This window comes from Rhinolophus sinicus, chromosome 4, assembly GCF_057876585.1.
Source record: "Rhinolophus sinicus isolate RSI-liver-muscle chromosome 4, RSI-T2T, whole genome shotgun sequence".
Lineage (NCBI taxonomy): Eukaryota > Metazoa > Chordata > Mammalia > Chiroptera > Rhinolophidae > Rhinolophus > Rhinolophus sinicus.
The window spans coordinates 80,638,043-80,656,059 of NC_142504.1; the positions used below are offsets into that span (position 1 = coordinate 80,638,043).

Genomic DNA, 18,017 nt, shown 5'->3' on the forward strand with positions numbered 1-18,017 from the left:
CAGTGCTGCGACAGGTGGGGGTATTTAGACAAAGGGCCAGAGGTGCAGGTGAGGAGTCCCTTGGCCTGTAGTAATTCAGGCAAGAATCCAGAAGTGAGGCTGTTTCCATAGTCTGGGAAGCAAAGGAATGAAATATATCTGGAATTTGGAGGCAGTTTGAAAAAAAGCAACTGCTGGGTTTGGCAGAAGATTAAGTACAAAGGTAATACTATGCGTTGGGCGCAGGGCCATGGCGTGCTTTTCGTAATCACATTTAATCCTCCCAATAACCTTGCAAGAAGTTACATTTGTGTCGACTTTACAAGAGAGAAGACAGGCACTCAGAAATTGGACCTATCCCTGGCCAAACAACTATCAGATAAATGGCAGCATCAACATTCAAACCCGGCACTAATGAACCACCAATTATGTTTGATGTAGCTCCCATGATACTGTGGCCTGTTGGTGACAAGAAAGCATAGGGAAAAGGAAGATAAACAATTTTATCTTGTCTCATTAAGTTGGCGAAGGGGATATTCAATTTATGATGCATATATGTATCAGGTTGGGGGAGGAATCGGCTTATTCTCTTTAAAAATCAGTGTATACTTCAGGACTTTCCAACAGAAATAAAAGGAAGACACATATGTCATTTTGTGTTTTCTAGTAGCCACATTAAACAAGTAAAAATAAACAGGTGAAATTAATTTTAATGACATATTTTATTTAACTCAATATATTATCATTCCAACATGAAATCAATATAAAAAAATATTGAGAGTTTACATTTATTTTTGTACTAAGTCTTTAAAATCCAGTGTATATTTTACACTTAGAGGACATTTCCGTTTGGACCAGCCACATTTGCAGTGCTCATTAGCTCACCTGACTAGTGGCTGTCATGAGACAGTGCAGGTACCAAGAGTACTGAGATGCATGGAATGTGATGCACGTCCCGAGGTAGGGCTAGTGAGGGTCACAAAGTAGTCTCTTAGAAATACCCATGGAGAGGTGGCCAGAGGAAGACTCTCCCAATGAGACCCTATTCAAGGTCTTTAATAATATGAAGCACCAGAATGATTAAAGTGGCAAATAATTTGAGAGAGAGGAACTGAATAAACAGAGTCTCTGACACTACCTTCTACCACTGCCAATGGGCCAAGTGATACCAGGGAGATTCCCCAAGGCCAAAAACCCCATAGGGCCTCAGTCAGTGGGAAGAGACCTACCTAGCTCCAATGAACACTAGAAGGAAACCTGCTGCTTACGTCACATGCAAATGGTGTCGTTATTAACTTCCCTCCTGTATGTATCAAAGTTTTAACATCAGATAGAAGCAAAAGGTCATCAGACCAGACCAGGGAATGTTGTTACAGATGAAGATTTACTTTTCAACTCTTATATATGTTTTCTGACTTGCCGCCTAGAATTAAGTGTTCACCTGAAGAGGCACAGTGATTTTCTATTATTGTTGCTGGTATTAGCAGGTTAGAAGAAATGGGAACAGACATTTAAAAAAAAGAACATTACTTATATAATGATATTCTTGCAAATTTTAGCTATCATGTAACATGATTTTGTAGCACCTACTACAATGCACTTAGGGAAGGTGGGGAATCAATGATACTAATAAGTGACTGATATGATCATTCCATTTAAGAATATATAGTTACTTTGGATAACTGAATAGATATCTATTTTTAAAAAATCATTTCATTTTGACTGTAGAAATTGAATCTGGAAATCGAGAGGGAAAATATTTCATCTTTTTTCTTCTCAACCTTCACATTCTCTCATAAAATATCAGGTAGTGGAATGAGATTAATCAAACAAAAACAAAACTCCAATCTTCATGCAGTTATCAAGATGACAGTGATTTTTATGTTAGTGCTATCTACTTAGGCTATAAGCTACCTGTCACTTCCTAAGAGGGTCCTGAAAATGCAATTGGTGCCCTTCTGAAGCCCAAGCGGTGTGCTTCCATTTCACATGAGCAGAAACAAGTACAGAAACACACTTTTTCCTGACACCAGGCCATGTGAGCTCATGCCGCCTACCCTATCCACCAGCAGAGCTGGTGAGGATAAATTCCCCTACAGGATCTGGGCATGGCCTCCAAATCTAGGCAGAACCAGAGGGGTTGTCCTGGGGTACAAAGTAAATTGTTTGCTTGGAACTCCTTTAGAAATGAGTGTGTGGGGGCATGGGAGGGGGTATTTCATAAGCATGGTGTATACTGCCTATTTGTAAACCAATCACCGTCTTCATACAGTTTCTATATTTACTTACCTGCCTTGAACTCTCGTGAGTTCCACTGCCCTTCATTTTTTTTTTTTTTTTAAAAACAAGACTATCTTGGCTTCCTGAACTTTTGAATACTGCTTTAAATATATTGTCTCACTGGTAAGTCTCTCTTACTTTTCTTTTTCTCTCTAGTTCACGAGATAGTAGGCCAAGTGACCTGTACAATTCTAAGAACTGATAAGAAAGTATGTTTTAGAAGAAGAGGACAGAGAAAAGGTACGGGGTAGCAATCACTGTCCTTTACGTACTACACTAAAAACATGTGAAGATCTTTGCAGAGTGAAATGTCCCAGAACTCCATTCTTACGTGACATTTTTACGTGTACTTGACTAAGTTATGAGTCAAGCCCTGACTCGTAGAAGGTTTACAGCATGTCCAGGAGCAGCCCTGGTAGCAGGGTGGCCCGCACGGTGCTTTCATGTCCTAAGCCTGGCCCTGGTGAGGCCAGGCTGCTATGCTGGTCAAAAGGAAAACAGTTAGGTCATCAAATACATGCACTCCTGAGCGTGACATTTCTGTTTTTTGGATTACCTTGATTCAGGGTATTTGGTGAGGGTGGCCAGGCTGCTGGTGTACATGTGGCCGCCCACATCGATGTGGACGGGCGCATTGGATTTTGTGAGTTGTGCTGGAGTAGGAATGCCTTGGTTGTTCAGCGGAGATGCAGGAGATCTAGTGATCAGAGGTCTTGACATATTGGGCCGACTGTCCTACAGAGAGACAAGCAAGTTAGACATGTTTTCTTTTTTCAGTGGAGAGAAAGGAAACACATACATCATCAAGAATAAGCCAGTGACTAAAGCTGATATTCATTTGGCAATAAAATCTGGAAAATCAGGAAGCTCTCACTTTTATTATAATGAATGTTAGAAAACCAAATTCTGTAACAAAGAAAAGGAAAACTTCTCATGCTCAGAATCAAGAAGCTGGACTAGTGTTCATTTCAAATCATCCTGAGTCCTATGGTGAATTTTACTAATGGATTCTCACACTTACCAACTGGCAAATGGCATGTAGAGAAGTACCATTCATTCCAAATGAAAAGGTAATCAACACTTAAAGCACATTTAAATAAAACACGTGCGCTTTATCCTTCTCTTTGAAAACTTCCTTATTGCAATGCAGTTGGAATACAGACTTTTCAACCCTCGTGTTCTACAAAATGTTTTCCTCGTTTTCTATTTTTCAAATCAGGAAAAAGTGGGGATGACTGGTCTAGCCATCAGCTCACACACGTAAAGCAGGCTTGTAAATAGATACCACAAGTTTCTAAGTCAAAAAATTAAAAAAAAAAATCTATCCACACTCTACCCATTAGTTCCCTGTTTCTCTCCCTGAAAGACTGTGGGTCTCGGGACGCTTTCAAAAGAGTGTATATTAGGACCGGCCTGGTGGCTCAGGCAGTTAGAGCTCCATGCTCCTAACTCCGAAGGCTGTTGGTTCGATTCCCACGTGGGCCAGTGGGCTCTGAACCACAAGGTTGCTGGTTCAACTCCTTGAGTCCCGCAAGGGATGGCGGGCTCCGCCCCTTGCAACTAAGATTGAACACAGCACCTTGAGTTGAGCTGCCTCTTGGATGGCTCAGTTGGTTGGAGCGCGGGCGCTCAACCACAGGTTGCCAGTTCGATTCCTCGACTCCCGCAAGGGATGGTGGGCAGCGCCCCCTGCAACTAAAATTGAACACGGCACCTTGAGCTGAGCTGCCGCTGAGCTCCCTGATGGCTCAGTTGGTTGGAGCACGTCCTCTCAACCACAAGGTTGCCGGTTTCGACTCCCGCAAGGGATGGTGGGCTGCACCCCCTGCAACTAGCAATGGCAAATGGACCTGGAGCTGAGCTGCGCCCTCCACAAACAACTTGAAGCTGAATGGCACCCTCCACAACTAAGATTGAAAGGACAACAACTTGACTTGGAAAAAAGGCCTGGAAGTACACACTGTTCCTCAATGAAGTCCTGTTCCCCTTCCCCAATAAAATAAAATAAAAAAGAGTATATAGTAGTCCCCCCTTATTCATGGTTTCACTTTCTGATGTTCCAATTACCCACAGTCAACCGCAATTTGAAAATATTACATGGAAAATTCCAGAAAGAAAGTTCATAAGTTTTAAACTGTGTGCCATTCTGAGTGGCGTGATGAAATCTGTTGCCATCCTGCTCTGTCGTAATGGGACGTGAATCATCCCTTCGTCCAAGGTATCCAGGCTCTAGATGTTCCCCACCTTTAGTCCCTTTATCAGATGGTCTATTATCAGATGGAGTTATGCGGTATGGCCATGCCCGCGTTCAAGTAATCCTCTTGTACTTAACAATGGCCCCAAAACACGAGAGTAGTTTAAACCTTATCATAGGTACGTGTGTATAGGAAAAACACCAGTACATATAAGGTTTGGTACTATCTGAGTTTTAGGTATCCTGCAGGTAAGTCTGTACCCTCTAATGATAAGTATGTGCTCATGAACCCCGAGCGAGCTGCTCTTCTGTATGCTGGACTTCTTGAAGACACCAAGTTCCCAAGTGGAGCTGAGGCAGATGTCAAGGTACAATGTTTCGTTCCACAGGCAAAGGTACAACGTGAGCCAACGGCAGGAGGAGGAGATCACATGCTGGCCGCAAGAACATGTGAAAGAAACCATACTCTTGAGAAAATGAAATATCACATCCTTCCCATGGACATAATATAAATATTTCAAATACTATCCAAATATAGTTGGCTGCTTCGAGAGCCCAAACCACAGACAAGCCAGGTCAGGTCTCCGGCACTCAGTGAAGGCGTCAAATATTTAGAATCCACAAGTGAGGAATAAGCTAAAATAGCCTTTATGACTGAATTCTGAACACCACAAATATATGCTCAGATTTATAACTTAGCCAGAGAATGTTTTCAAACATGCACACAACGTGTGCCAAAGCCAGTGATGAGGCAGAATAAAGGGATTTTGGAAAATGCCTTTGATGGAGATTACCAAGGGGAAGTCATCTAATTTTTGTGCATAAAACCCAGGACGATAAAATATAAATCTGCAAAACATCATAGATTTTATGATCTGAAACAGCTTTAGGAGTTACCTGGGGTACAACTGTTAGACTACTTAGCATTAGCCACATGTCCAGGCAAGACGGTGAATGCTACCGGGCTTTCTGAAACCCCGCATCTCCTGTGAATGGGGTGGTGTCTGGGTCTTTCCACAAAACGCTGACCATCTGTGTTGTACTTTTCTCCATGCTGAATTAAACAGAGCCCAGAAGCAGTCACAGAAAACGAGTTAAGATTTTATTTCTTCAACTGAGTGGTGGGTTCATGGGTGTTCAATATATTATTCTTTATATGTTCCTGTATATTTTAAACAATGGAAAATAGATATTGAAAAACACAAAGGGATATGTGCAACATAGAAAAACGAAGTCAAAGAGGTACTGGGTAGGGGGAAAGAACCGAAAAACAAAGACACCGTTGGTAGGAAACGTAAAACAGTTAAGGGTCAGAAATGTTAAAAGTTGCATTTTACAATGTGGATGACAGAAAACACGTATTTCCTTTGAAAAGGCAATCATATAACGTCTACTTTTAAGAGATACATACTACCTGACTTCCTTTTAGAAAATGATTTCCTGGCTAAAGACACACACCCCACACACATCACCCTCCGTTATAATTCAGCCCATCACAGCACTGCAGGGTCTGTACTAGTTGTTCAATTGGACGCATTCTATATCCTGCCTGAGGGTGCTTGGGCGAAAACGAACAGATTTGCAGGGTTAATAGTGTAGTTAGACTGTGACCTCATTCAGCACAGCTCTAACACTGCAAGGTCTATCTAGCGGAAAAAGCATAACTGATCAGTTGAAGGATTCCAGATTTGTCAGAATATACACCGTTTACATTGTAAATCATAAATGTATGGATATTGTTAAATTTAAAATCAAAGCAGTGTTTCTTTGGCTGGGGAGTGGGGATTAATCCTTAAGGGCAAGGAGGGAGTTTCATGATGGCTGGGCTCGGGCTGACTCTAGTAAGACTGTGAAGTATTAGAAATGGTCTCTGGTGAGCTTTCCCATCTCTTCTCCTAGACTCTCTCTTTCCATCCTAGTCTGTCTGCATCCCCTTAGTTCAGATCATTTCTAAGGCATTAACTGGTATTACCTAACAGAGTCAAGGGTTTCCCAATCATTATTTTCTGTATTGGGGTGGGCTGAAAGCACTTTTAAAATCCACAGGCTGGGGTTGGGGAGGCTATTTGGGGCTGGAAGGTCTTGGTGCTTATAGCAGCCACCTCAGTAGTTACTGCATCCACTCTAGATGCCTCGCTGAACACACTTCTGGAACCCCCTTCCCTCACCTGTGACTGGAGCTGACACTTTTCTTCATCTGGGCACTGAGGTCCCAGATGGGATGCCTGTTCCTGCAGCAGTCATGTCCCTACCAGCCGGAGGATGAGACCAACGCTCAGAATGGCTGACTGAGCATTGCAGAGAACCTGGGCTCTCAATGACGTTGTTGAGACACCGAAACAAGGGACTTGGAGCCTCCTAGTCTAGATTTCCTGTTGCTTGGGCAAATACATTTATTTTTAAAGTGAATTTGAGTTAGGATTCCTGTTACCTATTCTGAAAGAATACCCTGCCTTCCCATGGCTGCCTTTCTGTGAGATCACTTGGCTTGGTGAGACCTGGCCCGTGATGCCAAGGACAACTGCCTGATGATAGATGCAGCAGAACTTTCTATCATATTATCGCCATTCTTCAATTCTACTTTCCCATCTGTCCTTCCCTAGAATCACTCACCCCTTAGCATCTCAGTTTGCCTATGTCTTTCAGTATTACTTCTGATTAAATGAAAACCACGAACTTTAACCAGAAAGGGTGTGCAAACATCTTAGATGTGCCATCATCACTACGGAGGAAACTGCTCAGAGCACTGATGTATACTCTGAAAGGTGTCCAGACAGAAAGTCGTCTCTAATAAACCCCTTTCTGGAACAGACTCCACACTCAGGCGGGAGGAACCCTGCCCTAACACTAAACTACGGGGTTATTGCCCCTTCCTTGTGCAGCCCTTGGTTCCTTCCTTCCCCATTATTTATGAACAGCTCCTAAGTGCCAGGCACTGTACCACGGGGCGGACATACAACAGCGAGCATGTCAGATGGCTCCTTGGCCTTATCAGGCTTGCTGTTCAGTGTGAGAGAGAAGCCAGAAAACAAGCAACTACTAAGAAGCCGAGGAAGGCCAGGTTACTATGGTAGCTTAATTGAGAAAACACATAACCCAGGCTGGAGGTCAGGGCATGGAGGAGAGTGGGGCAGCTTTCCTGGAGATGGTCTGAGCTGAGATCTGATGGATGAGACGTCCGCACACAATGGGAAGCTGGAAGGAGAATTCCAAGCAGTCTTGCCAAAGCCCCAAAGTGAAAGAGCACGTGGAACATTCTAGAAATTAAAAGTTCAGCAGATTGTGAGAATGCTCCCACTTATTTTTTTCCCCAAGGGGGGGGGGCGGTGGCGGCTAATGCAGGGAACAGAAGCTTATAACATCATCTGAGAACCACAGAATTGCAGTTGATCTTTGAACAACACGGGTTTGAACTACACAGTTCCACTTATATGCAGATTTTTTTCAATAAATACCTGCACTGTGTTTGATCTGTGGCTAGGAGTCCGCAGATGCAGAGGGCCAACTGAATGCACTGATGTACGCCATTTTCTATCGGGGACTTGAGCATTCTCAAACTTTAGTATCTGTGGGGGATCCTGGAACCTACCCCCTATGGATACTAAGGGACAACTTAAGTTTTGGGGGGGTCAAAAGTTATACTAGTGTTTTTGACAGAGCAGGGGTCAATGCCCCTAACCCCGACCTTATTCAAGCCTCAGCTGTAAATGATAATTTACAGTGAAAAAATAAATAAAACACACCATAACATCCTTATGTCTGGAAAAGAGGAAGAAAAAGAGGAAGAGAGCTAACAGCCACCTTCCTAAATAGCACTGTCTAAGAGAACTTTCTGCAATAATGACAAAAACCTTCTATATGTGCGCCATTCAGTATGGTAACCATGAGCTATATGTGGCTCTCTGAGCATTTGAGGTATGGCTAGTGAAAGTGAGGAACTGAATTTTTAATTTAATTAATTTTAATTTTAATTTCAGTAGCCACATGTGGCTAGTGGCTATCATACTGGACAGTATGGTAAACTCTGCTTGAATTTTTGTTAATACATGGAAACCCAAGTGATGACAAATATGAACTGATCACTCGTGGAAATGGAGAGGCAGTGGGGTTTTAGAACTGAATACAAATGGTTTACGACCCCACAACACATGCATTTGCCTCTTTCCTTCCAACACTATTTCTCCTTCTTTACTGATTTTATGAAAATAAAAGAAATTAATAGCCACACAGTGAGGAAAAAGAATGATGTTGCACACACAACATCTATGGGTCTCACAGAGAGAGAGCTGGGACAAGACACCAGACCCAAAAGCACATTCTGTAGGGTTCCATTCACACAAAGTTCCAGACAGCAAAATGAATCTGATGACAAAACTCAGAACGCTGGCCACCTGTGGTGGGTAAGGAGCCTTCTGGAGAGCCAGAAAAGTTCTACATCTTGATCTGGGTGGTGACATAGTTGTATCCACATGGGCACCTAAGATGGATTTACCTTGTCTAAGTTCTTGTCTAAGTTCTACTGAAAAAGAAAATAAACCAAAAATAATCCTGGAAAAAAACTCCTCCAACAAAACATTTTACTGTTAAGATACTCATTTAAATTTGTGTGAAATGTTGACTTTTTTTAAAAGCCAAAAAGATGTTTATTATTTCCTCTCATAGGAGTCACCAAATGTGACTAAAATACTCTGACATGAAACAGTGCCTGAAATTTTATTTCTAATTCTTCTTTACCCCATTTCTATCCTGGATGGATTTTCCAGGCCTGTTGATCAGTTTACCTTTAACATTCCCATTTCCCAGCTGCCTTCAGTCTGTAGCTTCCTTGGAGCTTAATCATCCATCTCACCTACCTAACAGAGAGGCAATGATTTTTTTGGTAGGAGAATCCTTCCAGGGATTTGACTCCAGGCATCTTTCAAAGAAGCTAAGGAAAAAATTTGCCTCCTAAATCTAACCTAGCTGTGTGCTGTTCAAACAGGAGCCCCAGGGGCACTGCCTTGAACAAATGAGCTGAAGTTTGAACTGAAAGTCTTAATGACTTTATTTGTTAAGAATGTCTTACTACACGTCTTCACTATCAAGTTGAACTATATTACCTTTTTCGCTGGGAAAAGAAACAGATTTCTTAGGGATATTTCCAGAAAAGCACGTCAATAGTAAAATGCTTATGTATATTATTTTATATTGTAATTCATATCATTCAATACAGCAGCAAAGGAATTTAATATAAATCATACCTTTCCCACAAATTTCAACCTGGGTTTAAAACACATGTATTTATCTCTTTCTCTCCCCCCTCTGCCCCCACACCTCATACTCAAGTAGCGTCTATATAATTTGGAATGCTTGGAGAATGCAGTGTTCTGATTAATTATATTTTCTGATAGTAGGCCAACCATTTTTAGGGCATGCAAACTGTAATCAAAGTATCATAGGCCAGGATCCTGCTTCTTGGGATGGTAATTTGTGGTTGCCTTGGGAATGTTATTTTAGGACTGACACAATCCTATTGGACTCACAATAATGGCTCTTGTAGAAAAACATCACTATACTGACCAGTTACCTAATCGTATAACAAGACTCTCAACCACAATATCAATGTATTTTGTAAGAGGCCTCATTTGTTTCTTTATTCAAGTAATACTTATCGGGCTCCCATCATAAGTCAAGCTCTACGGTCTCTATTGACTAAATAGAATAATGACCCTGAAGAAAGAAAAAAAAATTTTCTTATAATTCCACGAATTAAAAAAAAAAAAAAAAAAAGCCCCAGCTGTGCTTCAAAATTGATGAGTACTGTACATATAATTTATTTAGAGAAGGGTTCCTGTCAACTCTGAAGTAAGCAGAGAATTAGAATGAAAAGTCTTCTGAGCATCCAAATTTGATATCTTCAATTCACTTTATTCACAGGAGCCCCCTTCAAACTCATAGAACCTACTTACTCTTAATTCATACATTCATAACAAGTGTGGTCATTGGTTTCCTAGGCCATACAAAACTCATCCAAAAGTAAGTCATTCCAAAACCAAACCCCAGACTAACAGATCAGAAAGTACATACCATAGAGAAGAAAGATTTCTGCCTGAAAATAGTAAAGCAAAACATTTTTTTTAAGGTAAGACAACTTTCACACTAGATAGCTGGAAAAGTCACCTATGCACAACACTCAGCGGGTACAGGAAAAGGAGCCCTGGTTTTTGGAATCTGAAGACCTGGTTTGAGCTCAGGATCAGCCTTGGCGTCATCCTCAAGAAGTTACCAAACCTATCGGACTTTAGTTTCCTCATCTCTAAGACAGGGATGAATCTTCCCACCCTACACAGAGGGAAAGCCGGCAGCTGGTAAGTTATTTCATTGTGGGGTATAGATAAATAAAAAGAAAATAGGACAGAGCCTAACAAGATGCTAGTTATGGGCTTTGGACAAAGTATGTGAAAGGAAGTAGAGGATGAAATCATTACAGCAGGTTCAGAAAATGAAATGGCGCTTGAACTGTATTGATCTTTCTTTTCAGGTCAAAATCTTAATTTCACAGCTCTGAAAAAAAAACCAAATAAAAAAATAGGTGGCTTTAAAGTTTCAAAATGACTAACAACTGTGTTAAATTAATCAGCAATTACTTCCTAATCTGAAATAGCAAAATGTTACTCTTCTTACTACTGTTTATCTATTTCAATGGACAGTCTCTGCCAGATCTGAAGTGAATGCCCTCAATGTGCCTTTTTGTTTTTATTTCTTTTTCATAATGAAATACGTATCTGAGAAGTTCCCTTATTCACTTACCAAGCTGAGACCATGAAAAGAACAACTATTTGCCAAAATGTCTCTGCTTTTATTCCCAAAAGGAAAGTGAACTTTAAAAAAGAGAACATTTTGATAGAATTTTGCTGTGTTTTCTGTAGCTGGGTTAATTTTTAAATTAGGTTTCTTGGATATTTTTAAATGCACTTAAAACATCACAAAATATTTTTAGATGCATACTACAGCCCAAGTATAAATGTTATTAATTTAAAAAAATTAAAACATTAAAGTGAAAACATGCTCTGTAAAAGTTCTATGATCCTTATAATGTGGAATTCCCAAATATGAAGTAAGTCTTATTTAAAAATAATGTGCCCTGGATTCATATACTGGTGCATTCCTGGCTATATCAAAGTATTATCTGCCTCCCCCTCCCAATGATTTGTTTAGAAGTGTTAATAAGTAGTTCTCAGAGCATTTAAGGCACAATTTGAGTTAAAAATTTTTTATTTACACAGGAAAAGGCCATTTTTGCAGAAGCATGAGTATGTACAATGAGAAATTCTGGAATTAGATGCCATCGAAATATTAAAAGGGCTAGGACTGGGTGATGATGTTACAGGTAAATTTTGGTTTTGTTTTTATTCTTTTGTATTTTATAATGTTGAATATTTATTACTTTTGAAATAAAAAATGCTATTTTAGAAAATGAAAAAACTTATTGCCCAATTAAATCAATTAGAACATACTCAGCATGCTGCTATATTTTACCTTCACAATCAGGATTTTTCTGGACATTTTTAAATGAAGGACTGAATGAAGAAATACAGAAATGGAACTGAACTTAGGGATAATGCTTTCTTTCCCTTAACTTTCTTTCCAGGGAGGAAATTGTGCAGAAAAGAAAATTAAATGGGCCTCAGGTCATGGTATGTTCATATTTAGCTGACACAGAAGTCTATTTAGTTTGATACTGAAAGAAAGGGGCAGGAGCCTATGGTTTCCACACTGTTGGGAACTATCCAGCCATCAGCCTCCTCCCCCCCCACCCCACCCCTAGCCTCAGGTCCCCTCCATTGCCAGATCTGAAACACAGCAAGAGCAAGATGATGAAAGCTGTACAGGTATACCTCCTGTGTTTCCAGAAGCCGATGTTCTGCATGTGCTCTCTTGGAGGAAGGTGCACATAGCAGCAACAGTTGGCAATGAAGCAGTCTCTAGAGCTCTCAGAGGGCCTTCTAGTCTGAAACCAGAAACCTCTGCACAATGTTAAGTATTATCACCATTTCACAGAGAAGGAAGTTGACGCTGAGGTCAAGTGGCTCAGCCTATAATTATCTCGTAATGAATTTACTGTGAGAGTTACATGCTAGCCATTGCGTACCAGGATAGGGTTACCACTCTCCATTACTAGGCTACCCGCGCTCTGGCTTTCACAAGAAAAGGGATAGATTTGCCTTGAATCATCCGCATTCTTTCACTCAGTCTGTTCTGAGATGAACCCAACTGGTTGGACGGTCACTGGTCAAGCAGAAGGCAGGAGCCAGCTGGCCCAGGAAGTGAGCTCCTCCCCACACCATGGACCCTTTATTTCCCCACCACAGAGAAGTGGCATTTTATTTACTCCCCTAACTGCTACTCCTAGATGTTAACAACAGGACACATCTGCCTCTAAATAAGACAATAAACTTGACTTATTGACTTCTTGGATGCGGTCGTAAAAATTCCTTATCCGACAGTGTCAACAGCTCAATTCCTTCTAACCTTAAGTGAGTCCCTGGGAACTTCCTCTTAGGGATTCTTAGATGTCTATTGGCCTGAACTTTTTGCATAAAAAAAAAAAAAAAATTAAGATACACAGGTTTGTAAATATACTGGCTGACTCTAACTTACACAGTAGCTGTGTTCAATAAGTTCATTTGCTGTGGTTCATTCATTTAGAAAATATTGGCTGGCTACACTATTTGGTGCTGGGCTGGACACTGCAGAAGTAAACTATTCCGGGAGTTGAGTCTAATTTGTTATTAGCCATACGCACAGGGAAATCCTGATGACAAGAGATCCCTATGTAAATAAAAAAAATAAATCAAATTATGCTTTAAATGCTCTGAGAACTACTTATTGACACTCCTAAGTGAATCATTTTGGAGGCAAACAATATTTTGGTATAGCCAGGAATGCACCCTTCTTGGTTATATGAATGCAGGACACATTATTTTTAAATAAGACCTACCTAAATTTGGGAATTCCACATTACAAGGATCATATTCCTAACTTTGACCCAATTACCTTTTAAAGAGGAAACTAGCTGCAGTGCTTCTCACAGTGTTGATATCAATAGAGGTTTCTAAATTCAGAAACGTTTTCCCCAGGATGTGAGAAGGCAGAGACCCAAGTTTTAGCTGGGGCCATGTCACTGATGAGTTATGTGGCCTTGGCAAATTATTTCATCTTTCACTGCAAGTTTTCCCATTTATAATATATGCAGTTGAATCAGTTGGTCTATAATGCTTTTTGCAGTCTGGATTTTTTTTTTTTTAATAATTCTGTGATTTTAAAAAGTTTAAATGATAGAGATTCAAATGTCTTAAGAAAGTTAGCATTTTAGGAGGTCTGCATTGGACTTTAAAATTCCTTTGTATGAAAGGAGAACTGGTCATGAAATGAAAGGCATTCCAAGAGTATGAGTGAAAAAAATAAAAAGATACCAACAAAGAGATACTTCTTAACAATCACAGCATTTTCTCTAGCTGATTAGGAAGATTAAATTTTAATCACTACTGCTTTTTATTAGCCTTCACTGACAAGAGGAAATGGCCAATAAAATATGGTACTTAATGAGCCTACTTCAGAGAGATTCTTTACTTAGTATTGTTTTATTGGAATATTATTTATTTATATTTTGCATTGTTCTAAAATACTATTGTGCTCTAAAAGCAGCTTATTTTAGATTCCCCTACGAAATAGAAAAAAAAAATGTTTTAGTGCTGAAAAAAAGGATGCTTTTTAAGAAAGTGAGAATCTCTTATAAGCAGACTCAGTGTCATCTTTTCAAAAAGACATATTAAGTAATAAAAAAAAATTGGGACGTCTGAGGGAAGTAGTCTCTGTTTGAGCACCAGTTCCAGTGGGTGGTGTGTCATGCTGAGCGGCATGCCAGAGGTCTAGTGGTTTGCCAAAAATGCTTCTCCTAGGTGAAATCTGGTGTTAGGTGGGATCTTTATCCTCATAGATGCAAACTGATTTTCTTCTGGCTCTTTGGGTCATCCTGGTTCTAAGTTACATTATTTCCAATTGAATTACATTATTCTCATTTGAACTGGTACTAAATAAAAGTGGAGGTAAATCAATGGGCCACTTTGGCTCTGCTCCTGACGTGGCCAAAGCTGGATCTGCCAGCAGTCATCTGTGGCCAGTGACCCTGGGTGCCCAACAGTGCCTGCAGCTGAACTGCTGGCCCTGGAATGAGCACAGTAGACTTGTTTCTCGGATTTTTTAGAAGGGACATTGATTGATGAAACTTCCTGCTTATAAACTGATGGGGGGAGGAGATAGCATTGAAAGCACAGATTAGGAAGAAGGCAAATGAGCAGTAAAGACAGCAGCGAGGCAATCATCCTCTTTGGTATTTTATTGCAATGAGCTATACTTTACAATTTTCACCCTGTAAAGGAGACATCTGTGTTCTTGGAGAAATATCTTAAAATACCAACAAGAGTGAAAAAACAAACCAACTTTTTAAAGATCAATCTGAATGGTGAGAAAAGGATGGTACAAAAAATGGAAATGCATTAGAAGAAAACCATACCTGGAATTTATATACCACACGCCACCTTACTGCATACGAAGTAGTTATCTATGCGATACCAGAATTCCGAAGACTTTATGAACAATCGTAACCATAGTCTTTTAAAAGGTCCAGAGAGGGAGGAGAGCAAGGAAAACACTGCCTTTTGCAAAAAAGGAAAACTGAGGCAGGAATATTTCGATTAATTGCCCAAGGTCAAAAAAGTTAGTTGATTTAAAGTGAGAAGGAAAATACCCAGGATCTCAGCCTGCATTCTCCTGTCTCAAATGTGCTGTCTGGGTGTGCGGCACTCAGGGAGTGTCTGACCCACTAGGGGTTGGATCACTCTGAAAACAGGCCTTTCATTTGCCCGTGGCAGCAGACGGCATTGCACTGAAGCATTTCCGCTCCAGGAAGTGAAATGTGCAGCAGAAGGCCTTTGGTATTCTTAAAAGCCCCAGCTTAATTTTATTAGATGGTTATTTAACCACAAGCCACGGTATATAATGCCACCATAATGGTGGGGGTGATGGGATGAGATGGGTAATGAAATTTTGTCTAAGGAGAAAAGCGGCCAGTGTTAGAGAAGCAAGAGAGGGACAGAAAACAGCCCAAGAACAGAGGCCAAGAAGAAATGAGAAGATAAAAAGGAGCAGAAGTGGGGCAGGAAGTGAGAAAAGGCCAGTAATGTGGGAGGGAGAAGGGAAGAGAAATTAATGGGAAGGAAAACACAGGAAAGACAAGAAGACAGACAGAAAGAAACGTGTGTGGGGTGGATCAGACTAGTTTTATCTCCTCATTTTCCAACCACCTGTCTACTTCCATACCCAGGAGGTCAGTTTCTAGTGCCTGTCAGCTTACCCATAGCTCCTTCTGTTTATTCTGCAGTAGAACCTTACGTGAGTAGGTAACCCTGAGAGAGGTTTGGGAAGAGGGCGTAAAGGGTTCCCCAGCTCTTGCCATTTGCTGTTGTCTTCTTGATAACAAGTCTGAATGATACCTGTATGGATTGCTTCCTTCTGAAGATCGTGGGGCTGAAGCCTAATTTTTAGAGAACCTTGACCTAGATGGAAAATGTGCCAGTAAATGAGCTCACATATAAATGGGTCTAGCCTGTAGAATGGAAGATCACAGGCATCAACTGAAAGCCTACAGATACAATCAGAATGAAATCCGGGGGTAAGCACTACTCAGTTATTCTTCCTCTCAACCCCCCACAGTACTTAATGAAATACTTTATTTTTGTACACAGTAGAAAATGAATAAACAGCCCTGATGATGACAAAGCCAAGTCTATAAGGCTCTATAATTGAGTGCTCTGATCTCCTTCCAGTAAATGAGCTCAGTGATTTTTTCCCTTAGGGCAGTGGGCCTCAAACGCCGTTTGTTACCTACCCATCCCGCCCATCAAATAAAAAGAAAAAACAAAACCCACAATCTCATGGCATTAATAGGCATAAATGTCAACTAAGGAAAAATTAGATTCTAGTGAAGTGAAAGAGATTTTGTGGAAATAAACGCCTAATACTTCCCAAGGCAGAAGCCCGACGCTGCCACACTGCACAGTAAAAACACCCATGCTGTGAGGAGCTAAGCCGTGCCAGGCTCGCCAAGGAAGCTCTGGGGTTCGCAGTCCACACCCTGAGAAGCAGGGAGGTCGGTAGGAGTGTTGGTGTTGCTGAGGTTTAGAAAAATGACAAGGTGGCGGTCACCCAGCCCTGTGGAGCTGACTGAATCCTGCAGCTCTGAGGGGCAGACGGGCGGTTGGTGGGGAGGGGGTGGTCAGCACCAGAGTCAAACTCCACCAAGTCCCAATCCAGAAGAAAGCATTTTCATGTACTCAGAATCACCCTTGGAAATCAACCAGGCTGCAGGCTCCGTGAGGATGGGAACTGTGTTTTGGTCACTGTATCCCCAGTCTCTGGCACAGAACCTGGCGTTTAGTAGGCACTCATAAACATTTGCGGAGTAACTTAACATTGAATTCCAGAAGCACATGGAAAAGGTGGGTGCACCGCAGCTCCCCTCTTCCCTTCCTTCACAGATTTCCTTCTCTTCTCTCCAATAACCATATAAGGTATTAGATACACTTTAGTGTAGGGACTAGGAGCAGAAGGGGAAACAAAAAACTAACCTGGGGCTGAAACAGGCAGAATACTTCATGTAACGTAATATAGCAATACAGCTGCCCATTATTTAAACACAGAGACGGCGAGAAATGTTACAAATAACTTAGGTGGACATTTATTCCAGTAATAAAAGTAATAACATTTTTAAATGAAGTATTTTATGGTACAATCTTATGAACTGACAACTACTCTTTATAAATTCTATTTGGGAACATGTTACTGACGCATTAGTAATGGTACACAGAGGCAAACCGGGATCATGAGCTCCAGGGCCACGGTGTTGGGCTTCAAGCCTAGTGCTACCATGTGCCTGCTGGGCGATTTAACCCCTCTGTGCCTCAGTTTCCCTATCTTTAAGATGGTCATAACGCCTTTTATGATTATTGTGAAAAATCAGTAATTCATGTAAAAAAGTAGAAACTTATGAAAAGCACGTACCTAGTGCCTGGAATAGAACTAAAAAATGTAAGCTATTATTTTTAATGATGGTTTTAAAGATTTAACAAATGATAATTTATTTTAAAGGATTTTAGTGATTATTTTTAAGGGATACTTAAAAAATACCAGCCTATACACATATCGCTTAGACAACCTTTCTTATCTCTTTATGTCCTCTGTTTTCCAGTGGTTCTGAACTTGCTGTGATATCCCCGCTTATTCTACGTAGTAGGTCGTGCTATACAAACACTGTTTGGCCCTCCTGTCCATGGGTTTCGCAGTTGGAAATGCACAGGTGTGGAGGGATGCCTGTGTACGTTATTCTACGCCATTTCATATATGGGACTTGAGCGTCTGCAGATTTCGGGAACCAATCCCCCACAGATAGAGGTGTACCCAGAAACTTGAACTTTACAAAGTATTACCTGATATACACAATGTGTATCAACAAACTGCTGATATT

General features: G+C 40.8%; 1 protein-coding gene across 4 annotated transcripts in view; it reads right to left on the reverse strand.

The window, feature by feature from the left end:
* The window catches only part of KCTD1 (potassium channel tetramerization domain containing 1), a 168,580-nt gene that overhangs the window by 37,872 nt on the left and 112,691 nt on the right, over positions 1 to 18,017 (reverse strand). For all 4 annotated transcript variants that reach the window (XM_074340207.2, XM_074340209.2, XM_074340208.2 and 1 more), the window contains exon 2: positions 2,816 to 2,994. In XM_074340207.2, the coding sequence (XP_074196308.1) occupies positions 2,816 to 2,994 (179 nt within the window). The remainder of the gene's footprint in view (positions 1 to 2,815; positions 2,995 to 18,017) is intronic.